The sequence below is a fragment of the Talpa occidentalis genome, unplaced genomic scaffold (genome assembly GCF_014898055.3).
Source record: "Talpa occidentalis isolate TD23 unplaced genomic scaffold, MPIMG_talOcc4v2.1 talOcc4.6, whole genome shotgun sequence".
NCBI lineage: Eukaryota > Metazoa > Chordata > Mammalia > Eulipotyphla > Talpidae > Talpa > Talpa occidentalis.
In genome coordinates, this window is record NW_023604972.1 from 39,610,426 (window position 1) to 39,628,399 (window position 17,974).

At 38.4% G+C, this 17,974-nt stretch overlaps 2 protein-coding genes across 5 annotated transcripts in view; one reads left to right on the top strand and one right to left on the bottom strand.

Moving 5' to 3' along the window:
* LOC119260309 (transmembrane protease serine 11E-like) overlaps nt 1-4,951 on the bottom strand; it is a 90,174-nt gene extending 85,223 nt beyond the window's left edge. The window contains exon 1 of the mRNA XM_037529296.1: nt 4,691-4,951. Coding sequence (XP_037385193.1) covers nt 4,691-4,951 — 261 coding nt within the window. The remainder of the gene's footprint in view (nt 1-4,690) is intronic.
* YTHDC1 (YTH N6-methyladenosine RNA binding protein C1) overlaps nt 4,870-17,974 on the top strand; it is a 34,444-nt gene continuing 21,339 nt past the window's right edge. For 3 of the 4 annotated variants that reach the window (XM_054687838.1, XM_037530776.2, XM_037530775.2), the window contains exons 1-4: nt 4,870-5,263; nt 15,909-16,010; nt 16,373-16,701; nt 16,823-17,261. In XM_054687838.1, coding sequence (XP_054543813.1) covers nt 5,236-5,263; nt 15,909-16,010; nt 16,373-16,701; nt 16,823-17,261 — 898 coding nt within the window. In that variant the 5' untranslated portion in view covers nt 4,870-5,235. The remainder of the gene's footprint in view (nt 5,264-15,908; nt 16,011-16,372; nt 16,702-16,822; nt 17,262-17,974) is intronic. The other variant, XM_037530774.2, reaches the window with a different exon arrangement.

Genomic DNA, 17,974 nt, shown 5'->3' on the forward strand with positions numbered 1-17,974 from the left:
ATTGGAAAAAGTTATTTCATAATCAATTGGAGTTTACTAATGGAGTGGATGGAAAAAAACAAATTTTTGTTTCAATTCACTGCTTTTATACCATCATTATACTTTTTAAAATAATTTATTGCTTCAATTTGCGATTTTCTTTTTAATACACTCTTTAGGACCCATTGTTATAGTTTATCACAATACTTTTATGCAATTCAACAAGCACTTGTATGAAGATACATAGACTAAAATCCAAGACATTTCTATACTTTACTAAAAAAAAAAAAAAAAAAAACCTGATGGACTCATATGATAAAGGATCATCAAAACAATAAATGATTGGCTCAGATGCTAATGGTTATCCAAATGCCCAACCCACAAGACTGAGTGGGCCATATAGTTCTTTGCTGTAGGGACAGTGTGTATTGGGGGAGGAGGCTTTCCTGTGACTTATAGTTGTTTAACAGCTTTCCTGGCTCTGCTCACTACATGCTATGCTAGCAGCACCATGTTGGGATGACCACAAATTTATCTAAATGTTGCTAAATGTCCCTGTGGCATAGATAGTGTTACATACTTCTATCCAGGCACATAATAATATCTTTTTTTTTTGTCATATTAATTAGCAGCAATTAATAACCATTGCCTTGATTTGTTTCAGCAATGGTTAGAAAATGATGTCAGGGCCTCCCTGGTGGTGTAAGGGTTAAGTCTCAGCACTCTCACTGCTGTGGTCTGAGTTCCATGCTGGCCAGGGAGCTAATCCACTCATGGTGCAGCAGACCTGTCCTATCTCCTCTGCTGCTCCCCTCAGAAAATGATGATGTCCTAGTTTTAGCATTGCTTCATCCTGGTCATTTATTAGCTGTGATATTTTCATAAACAGATACTTCCCTTCACCATTTATTTGCATGGCAAATTTGAGATGCAGTACTGATTGGAAAGCGAAGAAAAATGATAGCCTCTTTTGAAAATGACGAGCTGTTTTCTTAGTATCATCTAAAAGGGACTCAATTTTTTTTTGAACTATTACAAATTCATGGATTGAAATATTTGTGTAGATTTGATGTTTCCATCCAAGACAATTTTATCTTTACAGGTGCTCAAAATGTCTCGTATTTGACCAGTGTGACCCACTGTAATTAAAAACTCTTCTGAGTCATTTTGACAGGACCGTAACATTCTTTGACTATTACTTTCCAATATGATAAGATGTTTAACTTCATACTATGCATTTGCCTTCCCTATGTTGATTAGTATTCTGTAATATCCTAGGCTGAATCTCCTGTATTCCTTACTCTATATCACCTTTCCTCTTAGCGCAATAGAATTCAACTATCATTTTTTTTTCAGAATTCCCATACTTCATATTCAATTTAAACAGTATTATTAGTAAGGGGTATGGCAATTCAGATGGGTAATGAAGGCCAAATCTTATTGAAAGGTATGTGTTCTTATTACAGGCATTTAAACTCTAATAAAAGCCCACCAACACTGTGCTGGCTCAAGGATAGCCTTAGGTCAGCAGACACCAGTTGCAAACTGGGGTATATGACCTAACTCTGACTTAATATAGTATTGAATATTGTGAAAAATAAGTTTCAGAGACTCTAGATTTTCTTGTTTTTCTGAAGAGTACTTATCACCTCAAACTTGTCTAGTTTTATATATTATAGGTATGATCTGTGCAAAGTCCAAGGTATTTTCCATTCCTGCCTCCAGTGGGATCACCCTTGAAATTCTGTTTCTCTGCAGATCTTGTATTCTTTTTGATTTAGGCTGAGTCCTGATTAGGGCCATTCTCTTATTATGTGACCCTCAAATGTTATCTCAGCTGCTTACCCTCTCACTCATTATCTGGGGGCTTAGATCTTTGACTATACTAAGGTCTCTTTCTCCCTCAGAACCATTGTATGTAATGTTTTCTGTGTGGAAGACTCTTATCTCCATCTTGCTAGGCATTACTCTCAACTTCACCTCTTCTTAGAGGCCTTTACTAGTTTTTAATTTTTTTTTTTTAATTTTAAAATTTTTTTTTTTAGAGGCATTTTTTTTTATTTATTTGTTTGTTTTTTGTTTATACATGCACTGGGTACAGTCAGAAGCACGGGAGGGTGAGAGAATTCACCAGAGCCAGAGCGGGGAGCAGAGCAGGCAGAAGGACCGAAGTACACTGCTGAGGGGAGCAGCGGGTGGCAGGAGAGGTCTGCGCGCCATGTGGGACCCTCCTCAGGTGGCCGGGGAGCAGCCAGGGATCGAACTGGTGCCGCAGAGGCCGTGGGCAGCTTCGCAACCCAGCGCTCAACCGCTGCGCCACCGGGGAGGCCCAGCCTTTACTAGTTTTTTACATAAAAGGTCTCCTTCCCCACTGCCTTATTAGCCTTATGTGTTCTTTAAAAAATTCATCAGGATCATGATTTTGAATTGTTTACTTATATCTTGTCTCTCTAACTAGAAAGTAAAGTCGAATTCCTTGAAGAGAAGCCAGATTTATTCATTCATTCTCTTCTCTCTCTCTCTATGTACATACATACATACGCACATATTATAGCTAAAACAATATTTGGGACCGACTATGAATTAACTGATTATAAATTAATTATGAATTAACTGACAATTAATAAACACTAACTGATTTGATAACTGTATAGGACGCTATGCAACACTTTTCTTGATTCAGTCTTTTCTTGATTCAGTCTCTTCTAACAATTGAATGCAGACCATGGATAACTGTGCCATCTAGGACTTTGTTTTTTTTTTTTTTTTTTTACATAGAAACATCCTTCTATCCACTACCTTTGGCCTTTTTCCATATCACTGATAACGGAATTGTCAGACCTAGTCTCTCACCCAGGAACGGATCTCAGGCTGCAGGCGCAGTGCTGAGCCCCAGCCACTAGACCCCCACGAGTTGGTGTCTCACGAAGTCGCAGCAGGAACTTCGCAGATGCTCAGGCAAGCAAGCGAGAAGAGGCAGGTTTGTTTATAGAAAGAAAAAGTTTATTGAGGAGAAAAAGAACAGAAATAAAGTGGGACTCCCAGGCCAGGGAACCAGGGCTGGGAGGGCCAAGGAAGCCAAAGTGGAGTCCTGTCTCAGGGAATATATACCTTCTTTCCCTAATTACTCTAAAGCTCCACCAGTCTCTTTGAGATTGGTTAGTTATCGTCTGTCTCACTTAATTGGCTACTGAGTGGGGGATCTTCACATTCCATATCTAACAGATCTGTCTTTCCCCATTTGTTATGCTTATCGCTTTATCTTTATGGCCTAGTCCTCCCGGTGAGCATCTCTACACTTTATCTTTATCACCTGAAGAAAACCAGGACCATTGTTAACATTGTCCGTGGTTCTGGGATGTTTGTTTTTCCCAGTGGAATTGGTTACATTCTCTTGGTTGTCCTTATCTCTGAAGCCTCCCTAAATTCTTCAGAGGTCCCCTCCTGCACTGTCCCTAAAACTGCCTAATTCCTAGCTTGCCCTGTGTCTCATTACCTAGGCTAAAAGTCTTTTAGTTCTCAATTAGGTTTTAAATTTTCTCTTCTCCTGGAAAGTTTCCTTGACTCTATTCTGTATCTCTTACCAGTTTGAACATCAAGTTCCTAAGGTTCCAATAATATCCTAAGCATATTCTGGAGGAGATGTTATTAACAAGCAGGTGGGCTTGGCGCCAGACTACTTGGTTGTGAGACATGTTACTTAGTACCACTTGTGACCTTGGACACATTAATTTTATATTACTTTGTTTTCTCCCCTTCATGTAAAATAGAGCTAATAACATAACCTAATGGGTTTTTGGAAGATGAAATCAGGTCTTGTACCTCAAGTACAAGGTACTTGGCACACAGTAAAAACACGTAATTTTAAGTTATTCTTACACAATAATTTCCTGTAACCTGTCCCTTCCTATATTACTTTCAAAATTTCTTAAAGTCAGGAAAACTGTCCTGTTCACTCTTGATTCATACAACTTAATTGATAGAGCTATTATTTTTATTTACTGAATTTTTTTTCCTTTTCTCTTTTCCCTTCAAGGCTTCCTCTAGATGTTTTCCTGCTCCTTAAAATTTTCCCGCAGCTGTTAATATCAATTTGTTACAATGGCTACGAAACAACAAGACACTAGCTGAATCTGCCATTAGTTTGTTCTTATAACACAATGTTACTTTTTTGCCGTCAAATTTTCTTTTCCTTGTAAACCCAGTTACGATGCAAAAGAGCAACAAATTACGTTTTCATTCCGGTGATCAATGTAGTTTATAAAAGTTTCCTAGCCGATGTTGCTGTATTATGTAGTTAAGCAAATTTTTTGATCATTTCTATAGTTTCAATTTCTCAAGTCTGTTTAAATCAACAGGGGACCCAGGGCTTAGAGCACTGTTTAACAAATTTGTTATTGCGTGAATTACAAAGCTATTTTTAAATACAATTCCCCAGTTTTAAGAACAAAACTAGTAGGCTTTCATGACAAGTACGCTGGCAACCTGCGCTGCCTCTGGGTACACCTATGGACCCAACTAAAAAAGCACATCTGGTAAACCGAGTAGAAAGTGGGGGCCCCAGAGGGACCTGCCCAGACTTGTCGCAAATAGGCTCAGATTTCGAGAACTAATCAAGAGTGTCGCGGAGCTACAGGACGGATCTTTGCCCCGAGGCTGGAACGTCCGCTGTGAACTTTTCAGGTGAGAAAACTATACCACCAGGGCGTACCAACAGCCACAGGCTGCGCACGGATAACTCGGGTAACCAGATCACTGTCACTAAGACTTTCCAGGGACATCCGGTCTGCGGGGGGGCGGGGCGACACGCTGACGTTACGTCACGTTCCCTCGCCCGTCCCGCTTCCCCGCCCCTCGCCGCACTGTGACGTTCCCAGGGAGGAACGAAGCGTAAACAGCGCAGAGCATTTCGGGAGCGGGATTGTTTCACGCAGGAAGCAGGCTCCATTTTAGCGCCGCCCGCCGTCGCCATCTGTTTCCCTTCCCTCCCCCTTACCCCCTCCCGTTCCCAAACCCCAAGGGGAAGGCTGGGCCTAGGCCACCGGAGGCTGGAGTGAAAGGAGGGCAGGGGAAAAGGGAGAAAGGGAAGAAGCGGGAAGGAGAAGGGTGAGTCGAGAAGGGTGAGTGGTAAAGTCTCGGTGCGAAGCGCGCAGCCCAGCGGACGGACTGACGGACGTACCCGCGCTACTGCTGCCGCTACTGCGGCGCCCGCGCGAGTCGCGTCGAAGCGGCGGCGGCGGAAACAGGAGGCGAGCAATGGCGGCCGACAGCCGGGAGGAGAAAGGTTAGTGCGGGGAGAGGTGACGGGCGGAGGCGGGGCTCGGCAGTGGGGAGATAGCTCCGCGGTCGTCGTTGCGGGGTGGGGGTTGGGAGGTTCCCCTGCCCCGCAAGTAGCTGGTCGCTCCCTCCGAGCCACTGGGACTCTTCGGAAAAGACCAGGCCAGCCCTTTCGTCCTCGATCTCCATGTGACCTACCACTTTATCTTGCCAGCGGTTTTTAATTTTTTAAATATTTTAAAATCCTAATTCTCTTCTTTTTCTGTTTAGCTGTCCTGAGCGCGGCTGAGAGAAGGCCTGTTCTGTGTTGCAGGCCCCTAGGTTTATTTCCTGGTAGGATTATGAGAATGTAATGCGTTTTTTCAGAACTTCCTTTTCAATTAGGCTAAATTTCATAAACCCTAATGCCACGATCAAAGCTCGTCGTCTAGTAAGTGGGCATACTTAAGTGTTGTGGGTGGATTGTTAATCTCGAATAATATCTACAGATAACCCGTGGCTGTTTCTGTTAAACAGAGTGGCAAAAATTGCCCCTTTGGTTTCTGAAATACTTATTTTGGAAAACGTGATGTTAGAACAGATGAGTATTTTAAAAAATCCTGGCCACCATTCTGATAGAAATAGGTTTTGCGTAGCTCCAGGAGGGACACAGAAGAATAGATGGGTGTAGTTTAAGGAGTTGGGGGGATAAATCAGAGTGAAATATGGGGAGAACTTGAATGGAATGTCACCTCTTTTGAAATACCGACCTCTCAGACCCTTGAGATGTTAATGCAGATCCTAGCAAAACACCTGTCTGGAGAGAGGTCTAGATTAAATGTAACTTTAAGGTCTTTTCCAACCTTAAAGTTACTACTGATCGTTGGATGGGTGAGAGTTCATAAAAATATGATACAGCTGCCACCCGGTATCTCATACATTTACTCTCCTGTGTGGTTGATTTGGGGTTAGGATTTGTTAAATAGGCATGAGTCGAATTGAAATAGGGCTGTGATCTTCCTTTTAGTTTTTCTCCTTTAGAGAAAGAGTCGCCTTGTTTCAGTAAACTGCTTTCTGATAGAGACAACATTGGGAGTAGTAGAGTGGTTGGGGGTATGTTTTAAGATAATTGCTCCTATTTCAAAACAATTTAGTGATTAGATTATAATAGTTTTGTTTTTCCTTAAAGTAATCCTAAAGTAATCTCTCTCCAACTTTTTATTTATTTTTTAAGAAATCCAGAAGAAAGTGAACACAGGATTACACGATGTTAGTGAATGAAACTACGTTTAATAATAAAGTCAGATGTTAAAATAGATAATTTTAATCAATAAGCATTCAGTTAACATTTGATTGTAGAATGTAATTTCTGAGATGTGTTTGTGGGAGTGGGTAGTGGTTAGGGTGGGTGAAATCAACCAAATACAGAATGAATGAAACTCAGTACAGTTGATCCTTAAACAGTGGGGGCTGGGTAAGGTGAGAGTGATGTTTAAGGGCACTGACACTCTAATTCTAGTTGAAAATGTTTGTGTAACTTTTGACTCCAAAAACTTCACTAGTAACCTGGTTGTTGACTGGAAGCCTATACCAGTAGCAGCTGATTAGCACACGTTTTATGTGTTGTATAAATAGCTTACTGTATAAGGTAAGCTGAAGAAAAAAAATTAAAAATCATAAGGGAGAGAAAAAGTATTTACAATATTGCTTTTTCCATACTTTAGTTTGTATTGTTTATGGGAAAGTCTGAGTTAAGTGGACATACACAACTCAAATCTGTCTTTCAGGTCTCAATTTGTACTTCACAAAATTCATTGTCTATAAAGATTAACATAGTCATAAGTCAGAGTGGGCATATTATAATAATGTTCATTGAGGAAGAAAAGTAGTTGATCTAAAAATTTTATTTTAGAAATGGGTTTAGTGAAAATACACTCCACAGACTTTATTGTATAAAGGAAGTAATGCCTCCTATTAGTGATATTTAGGATAAGTTGTCAAACTTTTGGAAGACCTCACATTTATTGTTTGTTTTTGAAATTGATTTTTTTTGGAAATACTTTTCATAACTGAAATTTCTATTTTAGAACTCAAGCACTTTATAGTTTAAAAATTGTCTCGTCTGCTGGGAAACCTAGCAAATAGAAACCTAAATTTCTTATTTTGTGAGAGGAGCATTCTCTAGAATTACTCACTGCACTGTATTGTTGTCACACAGATGGAATAATGTCCAGAATTAAAATCAGTTCTTGTCTTTTTCCACTCATATTTGAAGAAGGAAAAGCAGAAGCTAAGTACTTAGTATCATCAGTTATGTTACATGAAACATAAGGAAATTAAAAAGATAAATCCTGTAAGAACCTTAGTCATGTCACAAACTTTAGGTTCTTTCTTATAGGGTTTCATAAATACTTCATTTTCTTGATAAGATGTGAGTAGGGCCTTCCTGGTGGCGCAAGGGGTTAAGCACAGCACTGTGGGGCTCTCTGTAGCCTTTGCAGCAGAGTTCCATCCCCAGCCTGCCAGGGAGCTACCCACGTGGTGCAGCAGACCTCCTGTCTGGCCTGCTTCTCCCCTCAGCAGCGTATTTCGGTCAGTCTCTCTGCCAGTTATGCTCCCCACTCTGTCCCTGGTGAATCCTCTTACCCCCACACTTCTAGCCTGTACCCCAGTTCTTGTATGCATAATTAAATAAATATTTAAAAAAAATCTTTTTTAAAAAATGAGTATAAGTTGCAGAAATTTGCTATTAATCACCATACTTAAAAGACTTGATTAGAGTCTTGCATATTAGCTGTGTAGTAAATATTGACCTATATAGTACTTCTCTTAATGTCCATACCTAGAAATTGAAGCCTCTAACAGGACCGATAGCAAGCTCCCTGATTCCTGTAATGATTACTTGTCCAAAAAGTGGACTTGAAAAATGTAACTTTGGTGCTGTTAGCTGGTGTTTCACTTCTTCCTTGTGAGAAATACACATCTTTTATAAGCACTGTGCATAAGTTTTATTTAAGTTCTTAAAAATTCTCTCCAAAGAAGTTTCCATTTTCATAAATCACATACTTTCTGCTTTACCAGACTGGATGCTCCCTGAGTGCTAGAGTCCCTTTGCTCACCAGGATTCAGGTGTACAGTAACCATGTCTCAATGTCTTAAATACATTATTTACAAGGCTATAAATCATTTTGCCAAATTCATACTTCATTAATTATGTGACATTTGCTTTTAAGAGTTTCTCACTTTAAATATGTATACATTCATTCTGTAAGTACAGATAAGTATTTTATTTATTTATACAAGAACCAGGGTATAGGCCAGATGTGCAGGAGGGTGAGAGGATTCACCAGAGACAGAGCGGGGAACAGAACAGGCAGACAGATGAAATACACTGCTGAGGAGAGCAGCAGGCACGACAGGAGAGGTCTGCTGTGCCATGTGGGACCCTCGCCAGCCAGCCGGGATTGAACCTGCGCTGCAGAGGCTCTGGACAGCTTCACAGAGCAGCGCTCAACCGCCTATGCCACCAGGGGAGGCCCCAGTTAAGTATTTATATACATATATTTATGTGTATATATATATATATATATAGTTGACCTGAGCAACGGGGGTTGGAATTTTGTGGGTCCACTGACAATGTGGATTTTTTCAATAAATATATTGGAAAATTTTTGGGTAATTTGGGGCAATTTGAAGAAGTTCTCAGATGAATTCATATCTTAGAAATACTTAAAAAATTAAAAAACTTGCATATGTGATGTACATAAGATATTTTGCCATAAAATATAATATGTAAAGTTCTAATAAAGTTCAAATTTAAATCCAAACAGGCATACTGACTGCATTTTGATATTCATAGTTGAGAGAAATTTAAACAAATATAAAGATGAAATATTAACTCCTAATTGCATAAGATTAACTGTAGTACCTACTGTACTGTAATAATTTTTTAGCCACCTCCTGTTGTGTGAGCTCAGATGTTGCATATCTGCCCAAAAGATGGTGTGATCTAATCATCTCTGCCTGAGCAGCTCTTCAGTAAATTGCTTAAGGCAGTAAAAATTGATCTCTCTCAGTTCTCTTGGTGTTAACTGCAATATGGTGAACCTTGGTTAACATTAGGGCAGCCATAAGAAGTGCAAGTGGTAATGCTAGTGGTGCTCCCAGAAACAGAAATGTCAGAACATTGTAAGAAAAAGTTGGATTGCTTGATATGTACTGCAGACAGTAGGACAGACAAGTCACATTTTGAGGTGATGAGAAACTTGTGGTGTTGATAAATGCAGTATAGTGAATTGTTTCTCTTAGGATTTTCTTAATTTTTTTTAGTTTTAAGAATATAGTATAGGGCCTCCCCTACCATGAAATTGAAAACAGATATCTCTTTATAGAGTAATAATGCTAAATTTCTGTACAAAGAAGAATGATTTAAAACATTAAGGTAGTTTAAGGGAAGTCCTCTTAGAATGCTCAGAATGTTAATTTAGCTCTCAAAAAGATGATGATTTCTCTCAAAAAAAGTTATGCCATTGATTATTAGTCTTTAACAGGTGTAGCTTCTGATAACATTAAAATAATCATCTTTTATAACTAATTCTAAATTTAGAAAAAATGAAAATATATACAAAGGTAACTTTCTAACCAATGAAAGAAGTGGTAAGAGGCTTGACTTTAAAACCCCATATGATAAACTCTCACATTGACTTTTTAAAATTAGATTTCGTGTTTAAAAATTCACCTCACATTTATAATTAAGATCTTTAAGTTTAAACAAAACTAAATGGTGATTGTAGTTTTGAAAGCATCCACCAAATATTTGAGCTTCTTTCTGGTAGTGATGTTGGACTTCTGCCTCATCCTTTTTTTGTTGGGATGACTTCAGAGCCCTGAATCACCGTTTCCCGCCATTGAAACTCTTATGGTGAAGAGTGACTACAGAAAGGCCCTAGAAGCCCCAGTGTTTGAGTGTTGCACTGGTCAGACATGTGGATGAGCAAGCATTTGGATAATTTTAGCCCTAGCCACCATTTGATTGTAGCTCCCTAAGAGCCCCTTCTTGAACTCAAGAACCTTAAGCAATAATAATAGAGTATTAAGACACCAAGTTTTGGGGTAGCATATCATACAGCAGTAGATAATCAGCTTTAAAACAATATATTTGGGGCCTCCCCTGGTGGCGCAGTGGTTGAGCACTGGGCTGCGAAGCTGCCCGCAGCCTCTAACGCTGGTTCGATGCCCGGCCACATGTGAGGGTCCCACATGGTGCGCAGACCTCCTGCCTTGCCCACTGCTTCCCTCAGCAGTGTATTTCATCACTATGCCTATTCTGTTCCCCACTCTGGCTCTGGTGAATTCTCTCGCCCTCCCGCGCTTCTGACTGTACCCAGTGCTTGTATAAATAAATAAATAAATCTTAAAAAATAAATAAAACAATATATTTGTCTTAAGTGATAAAAGAGGATTTTCTTTTGTGTTCTTTGCCAAATTTTGTGCATTGTATATTCTAGTCAGGCAGTAATATGTTAAAATCTGATAACAATAGGGAAAAATTTACATAGGTTATAAACAGTTTTGGGGATTCAAATTTTGCATTCCTGTTGTTCCTTTTTCCCCAAACACTTTTTATTCTAAACTCCTATCAGAGGTGAAATAGCTGGAGTTCAGAAAGATTGGAACTTTCCTAGAGATACCTTGCTCTTGAAAGATGACCTAGATTTTACCTCTAAATCCAAACCTCTCCCTGCTCTGTCATATTTCAGTAAATAAATATGAGTGATCATTTCAGAAATGTAGAAAAGTAACTTAAAATGTAGTCACATTTAAGAGTTCAGCAAACTTTTTGTTATGGTCCAGATAGTAAATATGTTAGTGAACCACATAAAGTCCTTACCATATATTCTTCTTTTTCTATTTATTTTTTAAAACATACCTTAAAAATAGAGGAACAGCTCCTATCCTGCAGGTCAGAAACATGTTATGTATGGATTTTCTGTCTTACAGGTCTTACTGCTATTATGTTGTTAATACAGAATTTCCTGGCATACTAATTTAAAACTAATCAAACCTCATATGCAATCTTTTAGCAATCTTGCATTTGTGTTGTTTGCTTATACTTTTTTTAAAGTTTTTTTTAAAAATTATTTCCCATCTGGGGCCTCCCTGGTGGCGCAAGGGGTTAAGTACCACACTATGAAGCAATCCACAGCCTCTGCAGCACGAGTTCTATCCCAGGCCGGCCAGGAAGCAACCCACATGGCTCAGCAGACCCCTCCTGTCTCTGCCGCTGCTCCCCTCAGCAGTATATTTCAGTCACTCTGCCTGTTCTGTTCTCAGCTTTGTCTCTGGTGAATCCTCTCACCCCCCACATCTCTGGCCTGTACACTACCTCTTGTGTATGCATAAATAAATAAATCTTTAAAAATAATAAATAAAAATATTTCCCATCTAATTTAACTCTAGATTTAGAAAGTCTTCACTCTAGACTTATATTCATCTTGCTTATAGACAGGTGAGTTTGGTCTACTTGAATTTCTGAGTTACTTTATCTGAAAAGTAATGATGATTAAAAAACTTTCATGTGTAATATATGTGTGATATGTAATGGTGATAAAATGTTTAAAAAGTGAGCATTGGTTAATATTTATTGTCTTAAAGATTTCTAGATGCTTTCGAAAACTTGAACCAATTTCTCCATTTGACTAACATAATTATTGCTAAAGCTTTTTTTTAAAAAAAAGATTTATTTTATTGATACAAGCACTGGGTACAGTCAGAAGTGTGGGAGGGTGGGAGAATTCACCAGAGCCAGAGGGGAGAGCAGAGCAGGCTGACTGATGAAGTACACTGCTGAGGGGAGCAGTGGGTGCCAGGAGAGGTCTGCGTGCCATATGGGACCCTCACCCGGTGGCCGGGGATCGAACCGGCGCTGCAGAGACTGCAGGCAGCTTCGCAACCCAGCACTCAACTGCTGCGCCACCGGGGAAGCCCCGCTAAAGCTTTTTAAAACAATAATATTCTGCTTTATAGAGAAGCCATTATTTGGGCATGTATGAAATGTAAGTTGATTTGAATTAACGTGCATATTTTTTTTGTTCTGTATTAAATTTAGCACATGTTTAGTGTATACTTTCATGTGACTATTCAAGCTTTAGGATTATTTCTAATTAAGAACTAGTGATTTTATGAAAAGGTTTGTGTATATTTTGCTTATTTGTATATTCACTATATTTCACTTAATTATTGTGTTGCAATAGTGTCAGTTTTTTGGGGGTCTACAAATGTATTTGGTTCCATCAAGATCTGTTAGACCCACTTTTTTACTCACTAGAAATCTTTGACCCAAGAATCTAATAAACATCTGCAGAACTTTGGAATTTTTCCATCCAGTTTTATGTTTTATTTTATAATACAGTCTAAATATGACATTTGCCACCATTCAAACCTTGGCGTTTCCTCCGTGAAGACTTAGCTCTAAAGGATGAGAGAAGCCTTTTTGGTGGGCGTATTTTGTTTTTAAATAACATTAAAAAATTAGCAACCAACCAATAAAACAACTCATAGTGTATATTCATTTTAGAAAAAGTACAAGTAATCATTCTTACAACCCAAAGAAATCAGTTGGCTGTGCCATTCCAGGCATATGTAATTTTCAAAATGTTCTTAGGTAGAACATGTGTCTGATTCTAAATACAGGGGGGTGAGATACCTTTTCCTTATCATATGCAACCTTGCTTTCTTATACCTACAATAATGTTTTAGGTCTCTCCACTCATTGATTTCTGTCCTCAGTGAGGGAAGTTTGACTTGCATCTAAATCGTTTATAGACTTAAGGTTGATAAATTTTGCTATACTTTTAGTGGGATTTGCTTTTTAGCCGGACCGAAATATATAATGACCTGCTGTCTCGCAGAGTGGCAGTGTTTGGAGTGGCTCAAAGTACAGATGGATTGGAGCATTGAGAAGCCTAGAAGGGCTACACCCAGGAGGGCAAGCCCTGATCCAAGGGCAGTCTCCTATTTATATAAGAACCATGTTCAAAGAAGGTGGGCAAGCACGAGGGGAATGTATATGCATGGGGATGCATTATCAGGATGCTGTACAGGTCTGGTGCAAGCTAGAGTGAACAGGGGCTGTTGCCTGGGGCACCATTGTTCCGGCCAGTCAAAGCATATTATCTCTATTCTTACCTTTCTGTTGTATAAGTTATTGTAGGTGATCTTGCTAATGTGGCTATAATATCTGTCTGCTGTTTTCAGCAGATAGTGATTTTCCAGTATCTTCCTCATACTAGGACTTTTGTCCTTGGTGAGAGGGCTCCTGCCTGACTACCTGACCAGCAAGAACTCTGGGCACCAAGACAATTGACCTTTGGAGGAGGGCCAGGGTTCCCACAATGATGCATTGTAACAGTTTTCATGACTTTAAACTTCTCTTTACTTCACCTTAAAAGTTGGAACAGTATATTTGGTTCTGGATGCTTCGTGTTCGAAACAGGTCACTAGGTTTAGTGCATTATAAAACAAATAGTTTAAAGTAGGAAATAATTTACACGTATTTTAAGATTATATCCTGCGACAGAGTAGGAGTGAGGATAGGTTGACAAGACTGAGTCTGTACCTATAATCAGAGTTCCTTTGTCTGAACGAGTTAACTTACATAGTTCATACCAGCAGGCTTTGAACATTTTTGATTGTATAGCACAGCAATTATTTTTTTTTCAACTTTGTTTTTACATTGTTTTAGGAAAATAAAAATAGCTACCAGAATGGTACCAATTTTTTTGTTTTCCCACATTTGTGTGTCTCTAATTCATACTCTTAATTCTCTCAGTGTATAATATGTATGTATGCATGTATACACTGTTTTACTGAATAATTTGTCAGTTGCATATATACTTCTTTGCCCCTAAATACTTACGTATTTCCTAAAAATAAGTGCTATATTTACTTAAATATTATACTCTCAGACTCAGGAAATTAACAGATAATTTTAATCTGTAGACCTTCACTAGTTCAGTTATATCTCAGATTATGTGCTATATTCAGTTATATTTCTTTAGTCTAGCGTTGTTTGTTTCTGTTTGTATTTCATGACATTGACTTTTTGGATACTCCTTAATACAGGTTTCATGTTTACTCATGTTTTTGGTGTATTATCCCAGAAGGTCCAAAATTTTGATTTGACGTACTGGTGATACTTACTGTGATGATCTCTTTTTTTTTTTTTTAAGAAGTAACACAATTTTATTCACAGAGAACATTGTATATGTTAGACATCCTGGTGCATCTCCACAAAGATCTACGAGAATATATAAGATTAGCAAAGTTACAAAAACATAATGTCAGTATACATAAATCAACTGGTTTTCTATATACCTAAAACAAATAGGAAACTGAAATGGAAAATACATGCCATTTTTATCATCACGGTCATAAAATACATCTAAGTATATGTCAAACACAGACTGGAAAGCAAAACTATTACAATAAGTAGTAGGTCAGTGACACAGAGGCCAGGTAGAGGGATGGGGAGAGAAGAATGACTGGAAACAGCTACAAGGAATTTTATGACATTGGTAGAAATATTTTATATCCTTTGGGTGTTGGTAATCACTTGTCAGCGTTTCTGAAACTTACCAAATTACACACTGAAAATTATTGACTTTTATTTTCTGTTAATTATATCACAATACAAGTAATTTACAAATTAAAAAGAAAGAAAATAGAAGTGCCTTATGTGGAGTCACATGGGTCTCCTCCCCTGCTGAGATGGGTGACTAGTTCTCCAGCTTCACATCTTTGTAAAGGTCCTCTGAGCAGGGTCCTCATACCTTTACTCTTTCTAGGTAAATTCCATATACTCACAGCCTTGAATGACACTGTTGCATTAGACATGTTCATTCTGCTGCTCCTGGAAGGTTCAGCTGGGAAGTCTGAGTACAAGAACCTGTGATAAAGTCATCTGCATAGTTTTCCTTCTGTCACAAACAGGGTGCCTTGATAAGTCACTGGACCACTTGGTGTATGTAGCTTCTTAAAGCATTCACGAATCAGAAGTAGATAACTGTGGAAAACTCTCGGTGAGCACTCTTTGGGATTCTGTGAAGTCAGAATAAGTGAGTGATGACTAGGGCAATGTGGTAGGCACCCGAGGGTATCACTGCATCTCAGGGGAACTCTCAGCACCTACATGGAATCAGAACTCTTTAAGACCCCGCAGAGTTCAGAAGTGTGGAGTTAATGTGATTTCTTGGTTTAGCTGGAACTTAAGTTTTTCATTATAAAATTATTTTTGTTTGTAATCAAGCATCTTGTGGCATACACAATAATCTTGAGAAGTGTTTATACATTTTGCACATTTTTATTCTAATTTATTGTGCACGTTTAAAAGTAAAAAACTAGACATTAAAGAATGCGATACAAATAGAGAAGTTCTGACCTTTCCATTTTGTATCTTTGTACATCCTTTCATACCTGTGTGGTGTGTACTCCTCCTGTCTTCATACACCAAACTCTGTTATCATGTTCTATATCTTATATTGTCTTATAAGAATTAATCTTATGCCTTTATCCTAAAATAATAGGTCTTTCAGGGTTATGTCTCACATAGTAACTACTCAAAAAAATTGCAAATAGATAATTATTTTCCTTTTTTCTAATTTTCTTGCTTTCAGATGGTGAACTTAATGTTCTAGATGATATTTTGACTGAAGTACCGGAACAGGATGATGAACTGTATAATCCAGAGAGTGAACAAGATAAAAATGAGAAAAAGGGTATGTAAGATTCGTTATTTTTGTGAAAATAAAATAGACATTTAAGAAAATAACTGACTTTCATACATGTTCCTTGAAGCAGTTAACACCAAAAGTACAGTTGTAACAAGCTGGGGCACCACATTTCATATCAACTACTAGTAATCTTTTTTTCAGATGTTTGAAACATTTCGGATACATGAATTTATTCCAGTATTGAAAACTGTGTTTTCCTTATGATTAACTTTGTAAAAACTATTTTAGAAGACATTTGAAAGAAATGAGCCATTTTTTTCTCTCTGATATGTGTTACTTGTTCATTTTTGATGAAGTCAGTGACTACTACAGTCACTTTTATGTCTTTTTTAAATTGTATTTTTAAGGCTCAAAAAGAAAAAGTGACCGAATGGAATCTACTGACACCAAGCGACAAAAACCTTCTGTTCATTCAAGACAATTGATTTCCAAGCCACTGAGCTCATCAGTTAGCAATAACAAAAGAATAGTTAGTACAAAAGGAAAGTCAGTCACAGAGTATAAAAATGAGGAATATCAAAGATCTGAAAGAAACAAGCGTCTAGAAGCTGACCGGAAGATTCGTTTGTCAAGCAGTACCTCCAGAGAACCATATAAGAGTCAACCTGAAAAAACTTGTCTCCGGAAAAGGGATCCTGAAAGGAGGGCCAAATCCCCCACGCCAGATGGTTCTGAGGTAGTAAATGTTTTTGCAGATATAGAACACAAAGCAATTCTTTTTGAGGCATTAAAACTATTTATTCAGTCTGACCTTGTCTGTTATATGACTGCTGATTCCCTTTTTCTTTAAACATCAGAGAATTGGACTTGAAGTGGATAGACGTGCAAGCAGATCCAGCCAGTCTTCTAAGGAAGAAGTAAATTCTGAAGAATATGGCTCTGACCATGAGACTGGCAGCAGTGGTTCTTCTGATGATCAAGGCAACAACAGTGAGAATGAGGAGGAAGGGGTAGAAGATGTGGAGGAAGATGAAGAGGTAGAAGAAGATGCAGAAGAAGATGAAGAGGTGGATGAAGATGGAGAAGAGGAGGAGGAGGAGGAGGAAGAGGATGAGGAGGAGGAGGAGGAGGAAGAAGAGGAGGAGGAGGAGGAGGAAGAATATGAACAGGATGAGCGAGACCAGAAGGAGGAGGGAAATGATTATGACACTCGAAGTGAGGCCAGTGACTCTGATTCTGAATCCGTTTCCTTCACAGATGGGTCTGTCAGATCTGGTTCAGGCACAGATGGCTCAGGTACTACTTTTTATATGTTAATGTCTTTTTAAAAATTGATCTGCTTGGCTTTTTTCTTTTTTAATTATACTTTTGAGGTAACAGGAGTCACAACATTGTATATGGATTAGGGTATAGGATTATATGTCCTTAGATGCATGTCACCACACCATGCCTACCACCACAGTGTCCCTAATCCTTCCTCATAGTCCATTCAGCCCCCTCCTCTGTTTGCTCCTTGCTCTCACCCGTCAGTCTCTGGTAGTCTCAATTCCGCCGTCAGATTTCTAGAATGTTTAGGTTTAGTTTTGTTTGTTCCTTTGTTTTCACATATCCCTTATAGTCCACATATGAGTTAAATTATCTTTCATTTTTTTTCTTTCTTATTTCATTTAGTGTAAATCCCTACAACTCATCTGTGTTTTTGCAAATGGCAAACTTTTGTCATCTTCATAGCTGTTTAGTATTTGTGTGTGTGTGTGTGTGTGTGTGTGTGTGTGTGTGTGTACACGCCACATCTTCTGTTCTTGGATACTTAGATTTTTAGTTGACCTGATTGGTTTTATTTTTAATGTTTAAACTGAATAAAATTTTTGATGAGATGAGGGATTTTTTTTATAGTCAACTATTTCTTAGTATTATAATGCATTTAGATAAGAGTTACATGTCTTTAAGGCATTTCACAGCTACAGATGGATCATATAAATCAATGTAAGTCAATTGTTTCTATAAGG